This window comes from Eptatretus burgeri, chromosome 2, assembly GCF_056783735.1.
Source record: "Eptatretus burgeri isolate ZD-2024b chromosome 2, Ebu_testis_v1, whole genome shotgun sequence".
NCBI classification, from domain to species: Eukaryota; Metazoa; Chordata; class Myxini; order Myxiniformes; family Myxinidae; genus Eptatretus; species Eptatretus burgeri.
In genome coordinates this window covers 158048358-158067058 of record NC_140962.1, presented here as the reverse complement: position 1 = coordinate 158067058, position 18701 = coordinate 158048358, and the positions used below count along the sequence as shown (strand labels likewise).

General features: G+C 44.7%; 2 protein-coding genes across 2 annotated transcripts in view; both read right to left on the bottom strand.

Moving 5' to 3' along the window:
- The window catches only part of LOC147033690 (NACHT, LRR and PYD domains-containing protein 12-like), a 1146930-nt gene that overhangs the window by 961523 nt on the left and 166706 nt on the right, over positions 1–18701 (bottom strand). The gene's annotated exons all lie outside the window — the stretch shown is intronic.
- Positions 1–18701, bottom strand: part of LOC147033691 (NACHT, LRR and PYD domains-containing protein 12-like) — a 178380-nt gene that overhangs the window by 33878 nt on the left and 125801 nt on the right. Inside the window, exons 10-11 of the mRNA XM_085871811.1 lie at positions 5607–7359; positions 2642–2728 (exon numbers count right to left, since the gene is read on the bottom strand). Coding sequence (XP_085727937.1) covers positions 2642–2728; positions 5607–7359 — 1840 coding nt within the window. The remainder of the gene's footprint in view (positions 1–2641; positions 2729–5606; positions 7360–18701) is intronic.

The window sequence follows — 18701 nt, the reverse complement described above, 5'->3', positions numbered from 1 at the left end:
GTGTTGTTATACACGAGTAAAAGACGAACGCTAAAAATAACAGTGGCAGTTTTCTTTGTGCGTGCCTCTGTATGTATATGAATTTCTGCAGAACAACACTTTCTTAACCGTTTGATTTCCAAAATGTATACAAACCAGTAGTAATTGAGAAACACCGTTCACCTTCATATGAGAACACAATCAAAAATGTCAGAAAGTTTGAATTAGTGTGATATTTCAGCTTTGGTGATGCCATGGCAAAGGCCGTTTTCAAATAACTGTACATACTCTGATCGAGGATTATAAAAGGAAGCCAATGATACCTCAATATTGAAAATTGGTTGAGTCAAGAGGAAGAGATTCATGATTACGTTACCCCTCCCCCTAAATTTTGCTCGCCCACAGTGACCCTCTTGGTAAGTACCCTTGGTATGTATAATGGCCTGTAGAATTTTAATGTTACCACAATTTGAAACCACATACTACCTGGAGGTGTTCTACAGGGTCTATTCTACCACCCTGTCAAGTCAAACTTTTTCTGAAGGGGGTGTTGAACGAATTTCCTTATTTGGCTTCATATGAGAAATGGCTGCTGGACGATCACCTTCATATCCAGATCAACAGGTTTTTGTTTTTGATACAAACATGAAGGTCATGGAAGAGCAGGATAACAAGGGTACAAAGGTTCGAACCTACTGTGTTGAAGTGTGATTACAGGTAGACACGAGAAGTATAAATTCATCACTAAAGAAACCAGAGAGGAGGGAAGGAAACACAGTAATGTGCAAAGGGTTGGGTTATGTGGGACTAATGGGGGTAATAACGATCAGAGGGGAGAGATGGGGGATGACATGAGATGGTGTTGCTCCACCTGATTGAAGCCTTGCAGGAAAGAGTGGGATTGATGGACCTCGGGAAGTCTGTTCCACATATGTCAGAGAAGAGGAACAAAAGAATCACAGTGTGTGGTGAGTCTGGATTTGGCGATTTCAACCAGGAAGGGGTTAATACAAGATCACGTGCATTATGGCGGAGTTCAGGAGGATTTGAGGGTAAAGAGAGGGATCTGTAACCAGAGGTGACAGTGTGTTGAGTTTTATTCCAAAACGTGGAGTGGAATAGGATCATGATAAAGATTATGGGATTCATAATGAAGATAAAAACTCAATTTAACAAGAGCAAGAATTGCGTTGCAATATGTGTCCCCTGCCAGTCCCAATGAATGTTTGGGATATAAAAATGTGTTTGCGTGTAACGCACGCTCGAGCCGATACCGGAACAAAAATGAAGAAGAAGAAACTCTCCAACCCACTGTGTTGAGGTTCATTCCGCAAAATTAAAGAAAAAACAACTTTAATTTCCTGATATATTTTGTAGACGAGAAACCCATAAAGACAATGAGGATAACAACAGAAGGAGAAACCTTCCAACCCACCATGTTTCGTTCACTTCTCGGCTTTGACCATTTAATAATAAAAATAATCCGATGGACACACATCAAACAAAAACATACACACGGCTGATGTACACATATAATACATCGTGTTTATATCCTTGGGATCAGTCCGATTGCGCTGGACCACGGACTAATACCCAGGGATAAGGCCCGAGGCCTCACAATCTGTGCTTCTTCACACAATGGCGGCACATGATTTTATTGGGGTGGAGTCAGGCAAGCTGAACACTGACCCATGTACAAGAGGAGATCTTCTCTCAGTCCAAAAAGGGCATAACTGTGAAAAATTGACGAAACGTCCTGAAACCCCGTCAGACGGGCAGAGAGCAAACCTCTCTCCGGTGAAACCAGTCAGGCACTAATAATCATGACAGACGGTTGTCAATGAAGGTTTATCTCTCAGTAAAATAATAAAACTGATACTTTCAAACATGTTGAAGGTTCCACGTTGATTCCACAAATTATTTGTTTCATTAAACTTTGGGAAAACCAAACTGAGACATTTTATGAACTTTGTACTCGGAATGAACAAATCATCCTTTGAGCACAAGAAACACGAAACACGAGGATTGTACAGTTACTCATCTGAACGACACACAAGTAGTCATCTGAACGATACACAGGTACTCATCTGAACGATACACAGGTACTCATCTGAACGACACACAAGTACTCATCTGAATGATACACAGGTACTCATCTGAATGATACATAGGTACTCATCTGAATGATACACAGGTACTCATCTGAACAATACATAGGTACTCATCTGAACGACACACAAGTACTCATCTGAATGATACACAGGTACTCATCTGAACGATACACAACTACTCATCTGAACGATACACAGGTACTCATCTGAAAGATACACAAGTACTCATCTGAACGATACACAGGAACTCATCTGAACAATACACAGGTACTCATCTGAACAATACACAGGAACTCATCTGAAGGATACACAGGAACTCAGCTGAACAATACACAGGTACTCATCTGAACAATACACAGGTACTCATCTGAACAATACACAGGAACTCATCTGAACAATACACAGGTACTCATCTGAACAATACACAGGAACTCATCTGAAGGATACACAGGAACTCATCTGAACGATACACAGGTACTCATTTGAACGACACACAAGTACTCATCTGAATGATACACAGGAACTCATCTGAAAGAGATACAGGAACTCACCCGAGTTCTTTCAGTCTGTTTGGTTTGTTCACCAGGGACTTCATCAGAATCTCCAAACCTTCATCACCAATAGACTGCTGATCAAACCTGCAGAGAGAGAGAGAGAGAGAGAGAGAAGGTGGAGAGTGAGCTGGGACTGCAGATGGAGATATTATTAAAATGTGCACAAAAGGATTCTTCTTCCTCTTCTTCTTCTTCTTTTGTATGCAGCACGCGGCTGTGGGTAACATCATTTGCTGGGAGCGCAGCTGTGCCGATGTACATTCGAACCCAGGCTAGACAGTTTAAGGGGAGTGCAGTGCACATCTCTCCAGGCTGTCCTCACAGGTCCAGAAAGGCTTGTGTAGAAAACACGAGAATATTGGGAAAAAGATGAGGGTGATAGACATACAGAAGGTGATTGAAGACAAAGATCACCAACCCATTTGTGATGTGAAAGTGATGGACACAAATGTTCAGATTCATCACAGGACACACCAATGATTTTAAAGGCCTTGGTTTCCTCAACATCAAGCAAAGCAAGACGTGAGGCAGGAGCGCCAGTCCAGGGGGAGAGCATTACTCCATTAAGCTGCGGATGAAGGTTTTGTAGTTGGATCAGAGTTCAGGTGTGCAAAGGAAGGATTTTGCATGATGGAGGATTTCCAGTCAGTGACTGGCTTTGATATGCCAACTTACAGATGTGGTTTCCTCTTGTATCTGCATTATTAACAATCATCTTGAATAAGTTCAGTCACTCAAACCTTTGGGTCTCACAATCAGCCATGAACTTTGATCTTTCTTGGGTAAAAGTTTCCCTCTATTTTCTCCATCAGCTCTGCAGGTGGTGTGTTTACCCCACTCCCCATTTCGAATGTTCTTTTCATTCTTTGACGTCCTGATACGATTTGTGACCTCCTGAATTATCCGTCCTCCACGAGCCTCGAAAAAGTAATCCAATAAAAAATAAATTAAAAGTTTCTGCGTCTTTGTTTAACTTCGATGGATTCCTAAACGGCCGTCCAGAAATAATTGAAAACTGGTTTTTGGACTCGTGGGGTTCAAGGGAAGGCTTAAGGGGGTTAAAAATAATTTAATAGTCCCGGTGGTTTGGGGTTGGAGGACGACCCCAATTCTCTCGATGTGAATGTATTGGATAGCAGCACCTGGTGGAAGCCGGGATTACAAGTCATAATAAAATACCCCATGGACATCATAAAAGTGGGCGATTTACCCCTTCCGTAAGGAGGGATTCTTTGCTTGTTTCATACAATCCAGACCAGTCTCAAATCTTAACGTTGTCTTTACAATGGGAAGTAGAAAACAGTAATTTACTTTCACATTCATCCACAGGAAAATATCAAGTTATTTTTTGTTAACATAGTCGAGGCTCGTGAAAGAGTTAGAATGAGTACACTGAACGGAGCAGGACACAACAGGACAAAAGGAACAGCTGAGAGAGGGCGAAACACCAAGATGTAGGGAGGCTTGGACAAAAAATGGGTGGGGAAGGAATGGGTGGGGAAGGAATGGGTGGGGTGGTTGGGGGTGTGGGGCGGCAAGAGAGGATGGATGGGGTGGAAAAGATGGATACAGAAGGAAATTCTCAGGAAGAAAAACTGGAAATTTGGAAGGAGGAGCGATTTGGGTGGGGTGTGGGGAGGGGGTGAAGGGTAGAAAAGATCATGGTTTTGGATTGGGGACGATCTAAGATGGTGGTAAACAGCTGTTTTGAAGACCTGGAGGGAGGAATTAGATTGAAGAGAATGTGGAAGTTGTTACACAGTGGGTGGTGGGCGGAGGGGGGTGGGGTGGGGGGAGGGGGTGGGGTGGGGGGAGGGAAGAACAATCTTAATGGAGAGATCATAAAACTTCTGGATCTCGTCAACAGTCAGGACCTTTGCTGGACAGAAAAATGTCATGAAAATTATCTCAACATTCGGCTGTGCACGAGGGATCATGCAGGATACCAAGTCTTTCATCATAACAACTGAACTTCTCATGAACGATCCGGTATTCTCACATCAAACACGGTCCTTGCTTTGTCAAGTAGAGTTCACCCTCGACTGTTGAGGAACTGCCGATCCTGTTTCCTGTCCATCACTCTTCAACACTGTGTAATCCAACAATCCAACTCTCTCTCACTCAATATGTGATTGACATCCCCCACAGAGTGTAAGGACATGGTCTTCACGTGATGAAAACAAGGTGTTCACGTGATGAAAACAAGGTGTTCACGTGTTATGAAATCATGGTGTTCATACCATGATGAAAATGATGAAATACCAGGATCGAGAAAACGAAGTCAAAAGAACCTCAAGATGAAGATCATGGACATTGTACCAGTGGGTTGGAGAAATGGGAGTGATGAAGTTGAACCTCACTGATATTTTGAAATTAAACTGATGAACAATACTTTAAATAATATACAATTAGAGAATGTCCGTGGTTCCATGATGATCCTGAACAGAACCCTCGGAACAAAAATACGAGAAAAACAAAACTACAGAACTTGGTCCTTGAAACGTGATCTTTACCGAGATGGAGATTGATAGTTCGAGTCCTGCGAGGACTCCACAACACCTTCTGAAACAAACAAATAGAGACTCACTAAATAGAGAAACAAATAAATACCCATTTAATATAATCCGTTAATTTGTATTCAGATCAAAATTTATCACCACACGAATATTCATGGGAAGATTCTCTCTGAACAAAACAAAAAGGTGAGAAGAGAAGGAAATGTAGAAAAATGAAAACTTAATAAACAACATCTTGTTCATAATGAAGAAAATTAAATGAGCCTGGACTGTCTGCTGTCTGGATACACGGAATGAAGTACGGATAACTGTTGGAGAATAAATACAAATCTTTATACAAATCAATCTGCAAATCACGTGATGGAAGTGTGGGTTTTAATGAGTGAAACTCATGTGGAGATTGGGAGAAGGGACAGTTTGGTGGAAACAAGAGAAAATTAACTCACTGGAGCTTTTCACACAGAGGGAAGGCTGGAGAGAGAATCCTCATCCTTTGTGTGCGATCCGTGGAGCCGAGTTTGACCCTCCATGAGTCCACGGGTTTGCTTGCTGTTTGAAGAGCGTAAACCACCACGATGCAGTCCAAAGGAGAGGTCATGTTCGGTGTGAGATTTTCAAACTCCACATATTTCATCATGGTTTTGGTAAATTCCACATCCTGGAGCTCGTACACACAATGGAAACAATTCAAATCTCTCTGTTTGTTTTCTTGGAGCCAGGAGTGGATTTTATGTTTTTGTTTTGTTGATAATTTGAAATGTCTCCCAAGGGTATCTCTCGGTTTATCAGCGAAGAGACCGGAGAGGAACTGCTGAACAATCTTAAACCGATCACCTCTGTTCTTGGATTTCACAAACACTTCATCCACAGACTCTTCACATTGAGGTAAGAGGAAGTAGAGTGCTGCAAAAAACTCCTGCACAGTCAGGTGGAAGAATTCATAATGGCAAACACTTTCAACTTCCGTCTTCAGGAAAACCTCAGAAAGAAATGCCGGATGTGGTTTTGTGATTCCTTCTGCTCTCTTCCCTCTGCTGTTCGTGGCTCCAGGTAATATCTTATGCAGGAATTGCAGCCATGCCCGTGATTGTGTGATGCCTTCACTCTTCAAATCTTCTTCACTGAACAAGATTTTTCTTTCCTTCACTCCATGAAATGCCAAACGGCAGAGACGAAGAAGTGAATCTGGAGAGCTGGTGATGGATTCCCCCCCATGGTGCTCTAAATGCAAGTGAAGGTAAAGAGAGAAAAGTTCAGTCATCGTTTTGGGTCCAGGGTCTTGTGTTCTCCCTTCATTGGAATCAAAGTACCTGCTGAGACAGGTTGCAGTGATCCAGCAGAAAACTGGATTAAAGCAAAGAGATGATAAAACCTCATTTTCTGAGAGGTGATGGAGAACCCGCTTTGCTTTATCCTCGTTTCTGTAAAACTTCTGAAAAAAATCCACAGTTTTCTCTTGAGAGAATCCTACAATCTTAACCTTACAAGTAGATTTGGGATCATAACGTACATGGTGGAGCCATTGTAGACCCACGAGTCTTGTTGTCACCAGTACAGTTCCATGACGAAGAAGAGTGCCCTGTAAAAGTCCTGCAATGATGGAACCGACTATGTTTTCTTCTTGTGGAGATTTACAAACGTTGTTAAAATCTAGAGGATGTTTCATCTCATCAAGAGCATCAAGAACCAGGAGAACCCGGGAATAATTTTCCATCAAATCATCAACAACCTCCTTCAAAGAGGGATACTCGTTCAGGAGAATCTCCTTCAGAGTGGTTTTAGTTGATATGTGGTTCAAGTTCCTACATTTCAAAAGAATCACAAAATCAAATTTGTTTTTCATCTTTTCCTTCTCTTCTGCCCAATCAACAACGATCTTTTTACAAAGCATGCTTTTTCCTATTCCAGGACTCCCAAATATCACCACCTTGGTCACTCGCTGCATGGAAGACTCCTTTTTTTCAAACAAGTCTTCCATGGAGACCCGATCTTCATTAATCTTCTTGAAATCGTACTTTCCACTTGGTGTCTTCATCTCGTGCTCTTGAGATTCATCTTCAATCCCTCGTTCACTCTTCACAATTACCGGTTCCACAAACCGATCTTCAAGTCTCGCACACTCTCCTGGTGAGGCGTTGTAGTCTTGGATTATCCTGAACTTCTCCAACAACTCCTTCTTCAACTCCTCTTGAGCTTTCCCTGTTCAGGAGGAAAATATAAACAATATCAGAATGAGTTAGAAAACTTCATTTCATTCATTGTGGTATCTTGTGCAATTAAATTCAATTCACCTTGCATAACATGTACGTGTACCCAACCATGGAGTCTCCAGATGTTGAAACATCGTGAAACACATTCAGAGAAATGGACATTCACCAAACTCACAAGATGTGCAACAGGACTGGAAGGGATCCCAGAATCGAAAAGAACAGGATTTCTGGGAAATGTTCTGTTTCAGTGAGTTGCTGTCATGCTGAGGAGTGTAATCATTAAGTTATCTTTTACTGATCACTTGGTGACTCAGAATTACTTCACCTCGACCAGAGAGATTGGGGACCTTGTCTAGTCATGTGTGGAACACTTTACTACATGTAATGTTTATTCACTCATGAATGGGTGAATGTTGGGTTGAGATTTCGTTTCGAGTTTGGTACACAATTTAGATTCAGAGTTAAACTCGGAGGGCGCTCGGTAGAGCGTATACCTCCACCACGTAATGACTGATCCACAAGAACATATTGGGCCCATTACATTATTGAAATATCATGCAAAACAGTACTGTATCGTTTTTGGCCCAATCTCTCAATGGTGAAGAATAACTTCAATATTAAATAATTCTCCTATCCAGATTTGAATTCAGATCTTCACCAAAATCGAAAAAATGCTTCCTCCTCATACACCGAGCATGCCCACCAAGTTTCATCCAAATCCATTCACAACTTTTTGAGATATCGTGCTCTACATCATTTGGCCATATCTCTCAATGGTGAAGAATCACTTTAAAAATTCTAGTACTCGAATCCAGATCCGGATCTTCACCAAAATCTAATCAGTTAATCCTTGTCCACACCGAACCTGTCCACAAAATTTCATCCGGATATGTCCACAACCTTTTTGAGATATCTTGTACACAAACAGACAGAAAGGGGTGAAAACATGACATCCTTCACCTTCGATGGTGGAGGTAAATATATTATATTCTGGAATAGCCGATACTGTACAATTAATGGATTGTGTGAGTGTAATGTCGAGTGTGTGTGTTTATATTGAAAACACACACACACACACACACACACACACACACACACACACACACACACACACACACACACACACACACACACACACGTGCGCGTTTTCACATTACTTTCTGAAAATAAGTACATGGTGTTCCAAAAAAACTGGACAAATTTAGTTGTTAATATATTTAGTTCCACAAATGAAACGACGACACCCTTTGTTTTGAATGATACAAAAACTCGAAAAGTTTTCTTTATTTTCTGGTCTGGAGTTTAATGTAAAAGAAAATGGCGACTTCACAGGAGAGAGCTCAGTGTGTCGAATGGTTCATCGAGACGCGATCCGACATGCAAGTTCAGTGTAATTTCCGGACAAGGTATGGAAGGAATCCGCCATCGCAGACGAGTATCAGAGAGTGGTACAAGAGGTTTCAGAAGACTGGAAGTTGTCAGAAACAGAAAAGTACTGGTCGATCAAGCACAAGTGCAGCAGATGTTGAAGGAGTGTGTGAATTATTTCAACAGAATCCCAGAAAATCAATCCAATGCACATCCAGAGAACTGGAACTACCAACCACCACTGTGCACAGGATTTTGTATAAAAGCCTGAAATTTTATGCGTTCAAGGTGCAGATTCTGCAGGAACTCAAACCAAATGATGGACCCAAACACTGGGCATTTGTCATGGAATTGAATAGACGATGATGAAGATTACCTGAAAAAGGTCATGTTTACAGGTGAAGCTTGCTATCATGTATCAGGGAAGGGTAACCGGTACAATGTGGGGATCTGCGGCTCTGAAAACACCCAGGTGGTCATTGAACACATACGCGATAGACCAGAGGTCAATGTGTGGTGCGGCCTTCTCCATGACCACTTGCGGCTCTGAAAACACCCAAGTGGTCATTGAACACATACGCGATAGACCAGAGGTCAATGTGTGGTGCGGCCTTCTCCATGACCACTTGCGGCTCTGAAAACACCCAAGTGGTCATTGAACACATACGCGATAGTCCAGAGGTCAATGTGTGGTGTGGTCTTCTCCATGACCACTTGGTGCATGCATTTTTCTTTGCAGAGGATACAGTGACCTCAACAATTTACAAGAACATGATGGAGGGATTCCCCTTCCCACAGATTGAAGACCTGCAACCCGATATCATTTTTCAACAGGACACATACTCCCACTCATTGTGCCTTCGTCGTTCGAGATTGGCCAAGACGGACCAACCACCTGGGCCCCACAATCACCAGACATAAACCCTCTTGACGTTTTTTGTGGGGTTTGTCAAAAATGTTGTTTATAACACCAAGGTGGCAAACCTGCAGGACCTTTGTTCTCTGATCACAGCTGCATGTGCACTGGTGGACGCAAACATGCCAAGCCATACATGGCAAGAACTCGTGTACCACCCTGATGTCCTGTGCGTGACAAACGGAGCTCACATACACTTCAGTGTATTGATGGTGTGAACAAAACGTTACGAGTTTCTGTATCATATAAACAAAAGGGTATCCTTGTATCATTTGTGGTTATAAATACATCAACAAAAATTGCCTGGGTCTTTTTGGAACACCCTGTGTAGTGTGTATCTTGTAAGAAGACTCGAGATGTTTGTGTGGTGGCTGCTTAAGAGGTATGAGATGGTCTAAAAGTCAAAAGGGTATGCTTCAATATTAGTGTTGAAGAGGTCAAAGGAGTTTAATATCAAAAGCATGTCAAAAGGGGCAAAAAAGGGGGGTCACATCGACTCAGTGATTTTTGCCTTTTTGAGGAAAAAAGGTCAAGGGGTCTAAGCCTCAAAATGGTCAAGGATCCAAGTTGTCTAAAATCTATCTGAAGGGTGCAATGGGTCAACATGGTGTTAAGGTCTTAAGGGACAAAAGGGACTTATGGTGTTTTAAAGGTCTAAAGGTTCTATGGGTCAGAACGGTACAAAAGGTCGAAAAGGTGAAGGGATCTAAAGGTGTCTAAAGTGTCGAAGAGGTATAAAAGGCTTAAAAGGTAAAAGGGGTCTAAAGGGTCATAAGGGTCTGACTTGCTCTTTAGGATATTAAGGGTCTTTGAGGCAGAGGCATAGACAGACAGATTTTGCAGAGTAAGGAAAGACACCAGACACTCAAAAGCACGAGATATGTCCAGAGAGATGGCCCTGATGTCATGTCTGACACCGATGCCTTCCATCCGTTTTTGGTGAGTATAAGCAGCATATCCAAGGTAGAGTGATCTGCCTGAATCCAAATTGATGATCTGAGAGGAGGCTGTTGGATATAAGGAAGGATGATGGATGCCATTACCTTACTGATTGAAAGTAAGCTTATGGGTGTGTTGTTGAGGGGATCAGTTTCTGTACCTTTTACCTGTGCGACCGAAACGGTGAAGAATCACATGTTCAATTGGTGGCCATTGACTTCAATGATTCTGTTCCAGGGTATCATTAATTTGCACTTATTTTCATTGATTTTTAAATCTCTATTTCTTGCAAGCACTGACAAGTTCCTTTGTAGCAAGCTGTAGCTTATCAAAGACTGCACACACAATTGTTGTGTCATCTGCATACCAGACATCTACTGAAAAGGTGTCAGTGAGGTGAGGATTCGGATCCAAATTTTTAACTCTTTCATGACCAATACTGAATGTTGAACCGAGTCGGCAACTGATTGGAACCCTGTCTTTCGCCGACATTCACTTTGAACCACTCTGTTAGTTGTCCTCCTATCATGATTATGCATTGTGTTGCGTCGTACATGTTTTTTATGATTTATATTATTTTTGGGTGTATGCCAACTGCAACTAAACAATTGTGAGGTTATTTCTCCAAAATAAGCTCAGAGTGGGTCCCAGTGTCCCTCTGTCAGCCTGTACATTTAACATTTGACATTCGACTTAAACAACTTCTCCTCACAAACTATCGGATGGAACCTCTTTGGAATCCAGCCAGTTCCAAGAAAGGACCTGCAGTCCAATGGTCCTAAAACTGTCAGTCGAGGAGAGAACCAGACGTTATGTATGTGAGCAGCATCATATCCTCCAGTACCAAACTCGAGGCAAGATCAGGGATCCGAATTGGAGGAGCTGCCGTAAGAGCTCGAGCAAGCACAGCATTCAATGCAGCCCGACCCCAGTTGGCCACAATCCAGGCCTCACAGTAGGCCTCAGGTAGGCCCCAACATAGTCCACAAGGTAGAGATACTGCAATAACGGTTCGACCAAACACAACCTTCTGATAAAGATACTGCAGATGGGAACTCCTACCAGAAAAAGGCACTCAATGATGAGCCCTCCTCAAAATGGCCACCTTCTCCTCCTCTGCATCAACTTCCTAGTTCCCTCCTTGCTCCACAGCCAATTGCAGGCTTTATACTCATGGGCTGAACCATTTGGTCTAACTCAGGGGGGGGTGGGGTGGAGAAGAGGAAAGGATATAGAGGAAAATATATGGAGGAAAAGATATAGAGGAAAAGAAATGTCACAGACCGTAACCCCCAACACCCCCAACCCCCTCCCCCCACAAAGAAGAAAACTTCCCCAACAAAAGTTTCCTTTTACAAAGGTAGATACACATTTTTACAAAGGCAGATTAATCTCGGCATCGCATAAATGGTGCAGTAAACAAACAGCTTCATCTCATTGACATTTATAGGTATCAGGGCTTGTATACATGTGCAGGAAATTCTCTTTAGCTCAAGATAGAGCATCTGCCATGACATTATCTCAACCCAAAATATCTACAATTTTCAAGGGGTACGGTTGTACCAAAAGACCCATCGGAAAGGATATTGATTTGTCATCTTGAACTTCTCCAGAAAAAACCAGATGATTGGAGTCAGTAGGTACTGCAACATCGTTTGAGCCATTCGTTACATATATTTCAAAATGCTATCGAGCCAAAAATCAGACTTAAGGCCTCCTTCTCAATAGTAGAATAAGCTTTTTGATGTTTGTTCAGCTTTTTGGAGAAGTAACTTACTGTTCTTTCAATACCCGACGCATCATCCTGAAAGAGTACCGCTCCAACACCAACATCGCTTGCATCTTTAGCCAATTTATACGGCTTCCCAAAATCGGGAGCAGTCAACACTGGCTCATTGGCCAGAATAGTATCGCTTTCAATTTGTCAAAAGCCTTTTGACATGATTCAGACCAAACAAATTTTGGATTTTTACCGCGTGGGGTCTTCCACCTGTAGATACATTTTATCATAATGCGGTTGAAGGTGATGAAATAAATAAATTGATGATAGTTAAAAGTTGGTATTAAATTGAAAATGTTAAATCTGAAATAAAATGTACTCAAATATGATACAATTATTTTGAAGTATGCATCCATTTGGAATTAACATAATTATATTTTTCCTTTGTATGGAAACATCATTTGACTATTAAAGCTTGTATCAGGTTGAACTTTCCAGTGAGTGGAATATAAGAAGAATTGCCTATTATCTTAAAGCTATCTAAAGGAATTTAATTTATAAAAGACATAAACAAGTTGGAATGTGGACTTAAGAAAATGTCCAGATGTATTCACTAAGCTCAAGTCGCTTCAAGATAATATATTGTTACAGTTGTGGAAATTCACAGAGAACCATATAGGTCCTTAGATCAGTTATGTCGATAAGTCTGTGTTCAGATAGATTTACTCACCGATGTTTAACGGGCAATTATTCGTGTGCAGGGCTGTGATCTTTGAGGCAGCCATTTTTCTTTTGCTATCGTTATTTTGGACCAACCACATTTCAACCACCACAACCACCTTCTCCACAACGCCGACCACAGCCACCTTCTCCACAATCGCCAACATCCTCACAGACAACGAACAGCCACCTTCTCCACAGCCGCCTTCACAACAAGCACCTTCTCCACAACCGCCTTCACACAACTACCTTCTCCACAACGCCAACCACAACCCCCTTCTCCACAACGCCAACCACAGCCACCATCTCCTAAACCACATCTCCCCCAATAACCAACAACGAACACCATCACCTCACCTTCAACTCCGGAAACACCGCCATCTTTGCGCCAGCCACGTGAGTTCCCAGCGAACAGCATCGCTGCAAACAGATGCGGGGGTTTCCTCGTTTCGCAGGGACGGTGATTTCACCCACGTCCGCTCTCTCCGAGCTTCTCATCGAAATCGGATCAGGAGATCGAAGGGGGCGGAGCCAGCGGGGGGTCAGAGGTGAGGGATCGGAGATCAAACCTCGCCTCACGGGCCCTATAAAAAAGCGCACAGAGCGCCAAGCTCGCAGTCGGTCTGGGTTTGGAGTCGTGTGAAGATCAAGGTTTGAGTGCAGTGGAGGGCAGTGGAAGTCTGGGTTCGCCGAGGAGCCAAGGAGCGCGGCCAAGCCTGACGTGCCGCGCAGAACTGCGCGTTTGTGTGCGGGATGTGGAGAGGCTGGAGAGGAGTCGCCAGCCAGCGGCATAATGGTCGGAGGTGATCAGGCCTTGGGACAGTCCGAGCAATGCTGAGGGACGGGACAGGCTCTTACAGAGGGCATCAACTCTAAAAGAGCAAAGACCCGTTCGTTCCTCGGAGGCATGGTCGGCTGGGCCCAAACCACCAGGCCGCCCGACGAGCCCTGGCCGAACCGCAGTCATGCCAGCTGCCGCAAGGACGGGACGTCACGGGTCGCCCCAACGAGGCTCCACGAAGGTGAAGGTAACCATCCCGGCCTTTCGGAGCTTCTGCGGTCTTCACAGCTCCGTGAATATAAAGACCCAATAGGTCCAGTCTACCCCTCGTCTTTTCTGGGGTTTTCCTTGTTTTTTGCATGAACGTTGTGGGGCCATGTCCTTAGGTAGAACTGATGTTAAGTGCAAGTGACTGTACATAATAAATATACGGTTGTAGTCTTTGTCATGCTCGCGTCTCTTCCCTACCCCCATTCATTGCATGCTTGTATATCTCTGCATTGCTGCTTTGATTGCATATGTGTCGTTCTATAAATAAATGTCCTTGTGTGAATGTTAACCTGTTTATCGCGTCCTTTTCCTTCAAATTGAACTGCCGTATTGCATTTGGAATATAGCTGGCTTTTTAATAGCCGATAATAGAATCGGATCCAACGGGGCTTTCGCGATAATACGCCGCTCGGTTATCCCAAAACGGTGTGAGCTGCTTCAGCGGCTCATTTCCAAGTGGGCCCCGTTGAGGTACAGTCTCTCGGTAGTCTGTCAGCACGATTAATTAGATAAATCGACCATTCGCGATCGGACCCTGTAGCGTGGGTAGAGTGTTGACTACGCTGTGGTGTGCATTAAAAACACACCCAAGCTGGATTTCGGCGTTGTTCTGGAAGGCTGCAACTGGATTGCTCGTCCGGGGGGCGTACGGCCGCGATTCGGCGAAAAGCGGCTGCCCGCACGCCGGCGGGCGGAAATCTACAACAATATCTTCCCAATTTGGGGGGAAGCAGACAGACACGTTTGCACACATTTCTGTCGCGAGCGCCGGCGCCCGCCTTATTTTTCCTCAGCAACATGAATGTACATATTTCTTTTGCGAGAGCCAATGCCAGCCTTTTGTGGAGCGCACGGGATGGCATGGTAATGGTGCGCTCGTGGAGAGGGATGAGCTTTGGAGGACTCTGTGCCCGCCGAGACGGGCCACATATATATAAAAACGAATTTGAGGTCCGTTCTGGAGGAAGAAAGCGAGAGAGGAAGTGCACAAGAAGAGAAGCGAACAAGAAGCGGGCAAGCGAGCCCAAAATAATGTGAGTTGAAGCGCGCGAGGGAAGAAGCGAGCCAGAGAGGAAGCGTGCAAGCGAGGAAGCATGCGAGCCCGCCAGCGAGCAAGCGAGAGTGCGGTGCGCGTGTGGGTGTCTGACCAGCACCAACAACGAGACAATTTGCCATTCCCAGTGCTTGAGCATGCGAGCGTGTGGTGCGCGTGTGGGTGTGAGCAGCGCCGCCGAGTGAGGCACGGGTCGGTCACCGACGGACCGTGGGGGTCACTGGACGTCACTAGTTTCGTGAAGTGTGAGGAGATGCCCGTGTCGCAGATGCAGGGTCTAAACCCACGAGAGGAGATGATCTCGGTGCCATCCAGATGTCGACTGGTGTTCATGGCTGTTCGCAAGAGGGTGCACGGCAAGGCTAGGTGGTTGCGACGGACGTGACACGCACGCACCCATTTCATGACGTTTTCACTTCACGGACGACTCCTCTCTGGTGAGCATGACGGCTCTTCTCCCCCCCCCCTCCGAATGATCTGCTGGGTACCCTTGTCTGTGTTTACCTGTAAGTAAGTCGACCCCCAATAAGCATCTGCTCTTTGGCTCTTTCCTGGCATTTTGAGGATTTTGCCTGAGTGATTATTAATTTATTTACCTGAGAAAATAAAGTTCATTTAACATATTTATTTATTTTATTATTAATAAATCATTTGGTGACTTCCAACCTGTCTGCATTTGTCCTTTCCTTCCATTGGTCGAGCATTGTCTGAACCTCGATGGACTGGGAGGTAATTACCACAGATTTGACCAAAAATAGTCGGCACGCACCAGCGGTTAAAACGATCGGCCGCCCTAATTAAAATATAATCCAGATAACATTGGTGCTTTGCCGAGGGCGCTCCCCGCTCAGGTAACCACGTGACTTCTAGTTAAACGTCATAATTAGACCGTGGCCACTGGAACTCGTGGTTAACTGGGTGGCTTTCGTGGTTTTAAAACAACCCACCGTACCACAATGTTAATTGTCAGCGCTGGCCCCAGGTACGGCTCTTCCGAGGACAACAGGGGATTAATTCCCCCTGAGTGACAAGCTGATGTCTCGGTACCCGTGGCCGCAACAACTGGTGTCTGGGAGTGGGAGATTTTTCTAACCCCTCTTGATCAATAAATTCGTGTCAGGTCGTCCACCTGTGGTGCACTTCACGCACCTCAAAATTCAGAGCGGTTAGACAAAATTTTAGTTAAATTTATTGGGACGGACAATGGCGGACCAACATGGGCAGGTCCTGGTGGGCCATGTGGATGATGTAAATATGGATACGGAATTGACCCAGGACCCGCATGAAGTCACAATGGAGGGTGAAGTGGAAGCAATGGGAGAAATGGAAAATAACCGCCACCCTCGGCCTCAGGAAAATGCGGCGGCGATACTGCAGAATGCCGGGTTATCGCCACCAGTGCAGCCCGAGAATAACATGATGTGGTGCCTGAGGAAAATAATGGCAGAAGTAATTATGATGGCTGAAGAAACAACAGAAAAATGGACGTGATGAGCATAAAAATGGATGAAAACAACAGAAAAATGGACGTGATGGCGAAGAAAACAACAGCAGAATGGAAGCGATGAGCAGAAAAATGGACACAAACAACAAATAAATGGCCGTGATGGGCGATGAAATAAAAAGGGAGATGAGTGAAGCAATGGGCAGAGAAATGGCGGTGGTACGAGAGGAGGTAATGGAGTGTAGGATCATTGTCGGGGAAGAGATGAGGGAGAGCGAGGCTAGACTGATGGGACAGATTGGTAACATAACGGAGGAGGTGGAAGGACTGACGATAGGAGAGAATGAATTGAAGGAACAAATGGAGAAGAACACGGGGGCGATAAAATAATTCAGAGCCGCCAAGACGGAAACAAGAGAGATGACGGCAATTAAAAACGAATGTAAAATGGCACACGAGAAACTGACGAAGAGAGTGGAGGAGGTGACACAGACGATGGGAACAAAGGAGCGGGAAATGGAAACACAAATAGAAACAACGAAGGTGACGTTAGAGCGGAAAATTATAAGAGGCAAATCTGGAATAAACGATGGTTACAGAGGAGGTGGATGAGGTGAAAATCGAGGTTATTGAAATTAAAGCAAAACAGGTAGAAACAGGTGGTAGAGCAAAGGAAGAGATTATTGAATGCATGGACGTGTTATATTTGCAGCATGATAGAGTGCTCGAAGAACAGGAGGAGGTGAGTCTAACGAAGGTGAGTCATGGCAAGACCGGTCACGTACATGATGCGATTGGGTGTGTGTCGAGCTTGGGGGGAATGAAGGACCCAGGGTTTCTTGGAGTGCCCAATGTGCCGGAGTATGTGCGGAGTGCATGTAACATAACATGGATGAGTGCACACGAAAGAGTGGGACACGGATCGACCCAGACGGGAGTAGTGGTTGATGTGGCGGACCGGAGGGCGAGCCTCTTGAGCGGGACAGAGTTGTATTGGAAACCACGCCGGCTCCACGGGACTTTGCGTACGAAGTACGGGAGTGTGCGCGGTCCGTGCTGTGCAAACCGCCCAAGCACGGACGGCGCGCGATGTGTTAATGGTTTCACGAGGGCTGGCGTGTAAACGCTCCATGACAGATAAATCACTGGAGCATGGACGGCGAAATTGAATGGATTTGGCTGAAATTTTTTTTTTTTCCACGGGGACCAGGTGTGCAATATGCATGGTACCCCGGCATGAGCAATGGTGTGGAGAGCACGGCTTGGTTCCCCATGCGAAAACCCCAATTCCCAGTGGCAAGGATTCAAACATAAATTGGCTTGCAACAGACATATTATTGAGCAACTCCGCGGATGCCGAGGGCTCATTATCATAGGGGTAAGTGACAGTGATGGGGAGACGTTACGCCCTCCTGTATCGGCCAAACCGAAGGGGCGAGTGCACTGTCGACCACCGCCCTGGCGGTGCAAGGGCCGCCGAGCCTTGCCACGAGTACAGGAAGCCCGGCCAGGATGTAGCGAACATCCTCGCCCGGGGCAAAGGAGCATTAGTTCGGGGAAGTGTTTAGCGTTAGATAGACCGACCTCATGGGGGCATGAGCAGTCCTCCATGGGGCCCGGGAACACAAGTAGGGGGAATTTAGGATAGAATTTAGAATGGATAAAAGACATGGACAGACATGGAACGTGTAGTGGGGACGTAGCTTCGCGATAGAGTTAAATGGAACATGCATTCGTATAAGGGAAGACGAGGGTGCACGAGTTCGTTCGGGGAACTTAGGTAGGTGGTGATGTGTCGGTGAGTGGAAATGTGTTTGTGTGTGATTGATGAATTATGAGTGTGAGGGCAGGGCAATGGCCACTATGAATGTGAGTAACGGAACGCATGGTGTAAAAGATTGAATGGGGGGAGTGGATCCGACCCAAGGAAACCCAGGAGTTAGTTTAAAGTTAGATAGGGGAATGAGGTTAATTTTCACATGGATGTCGTTATGTGGTTGGTGCTGATTGCGGAAAGATAAAAAAAAAAATTGTGTATAAGGTGCAGGAGATAATGAACTTGCTGGGGGTGTGGCTTGCGAGTGTCATTTTCAGATGTAGCAGGCACCCTGGCGCTGGG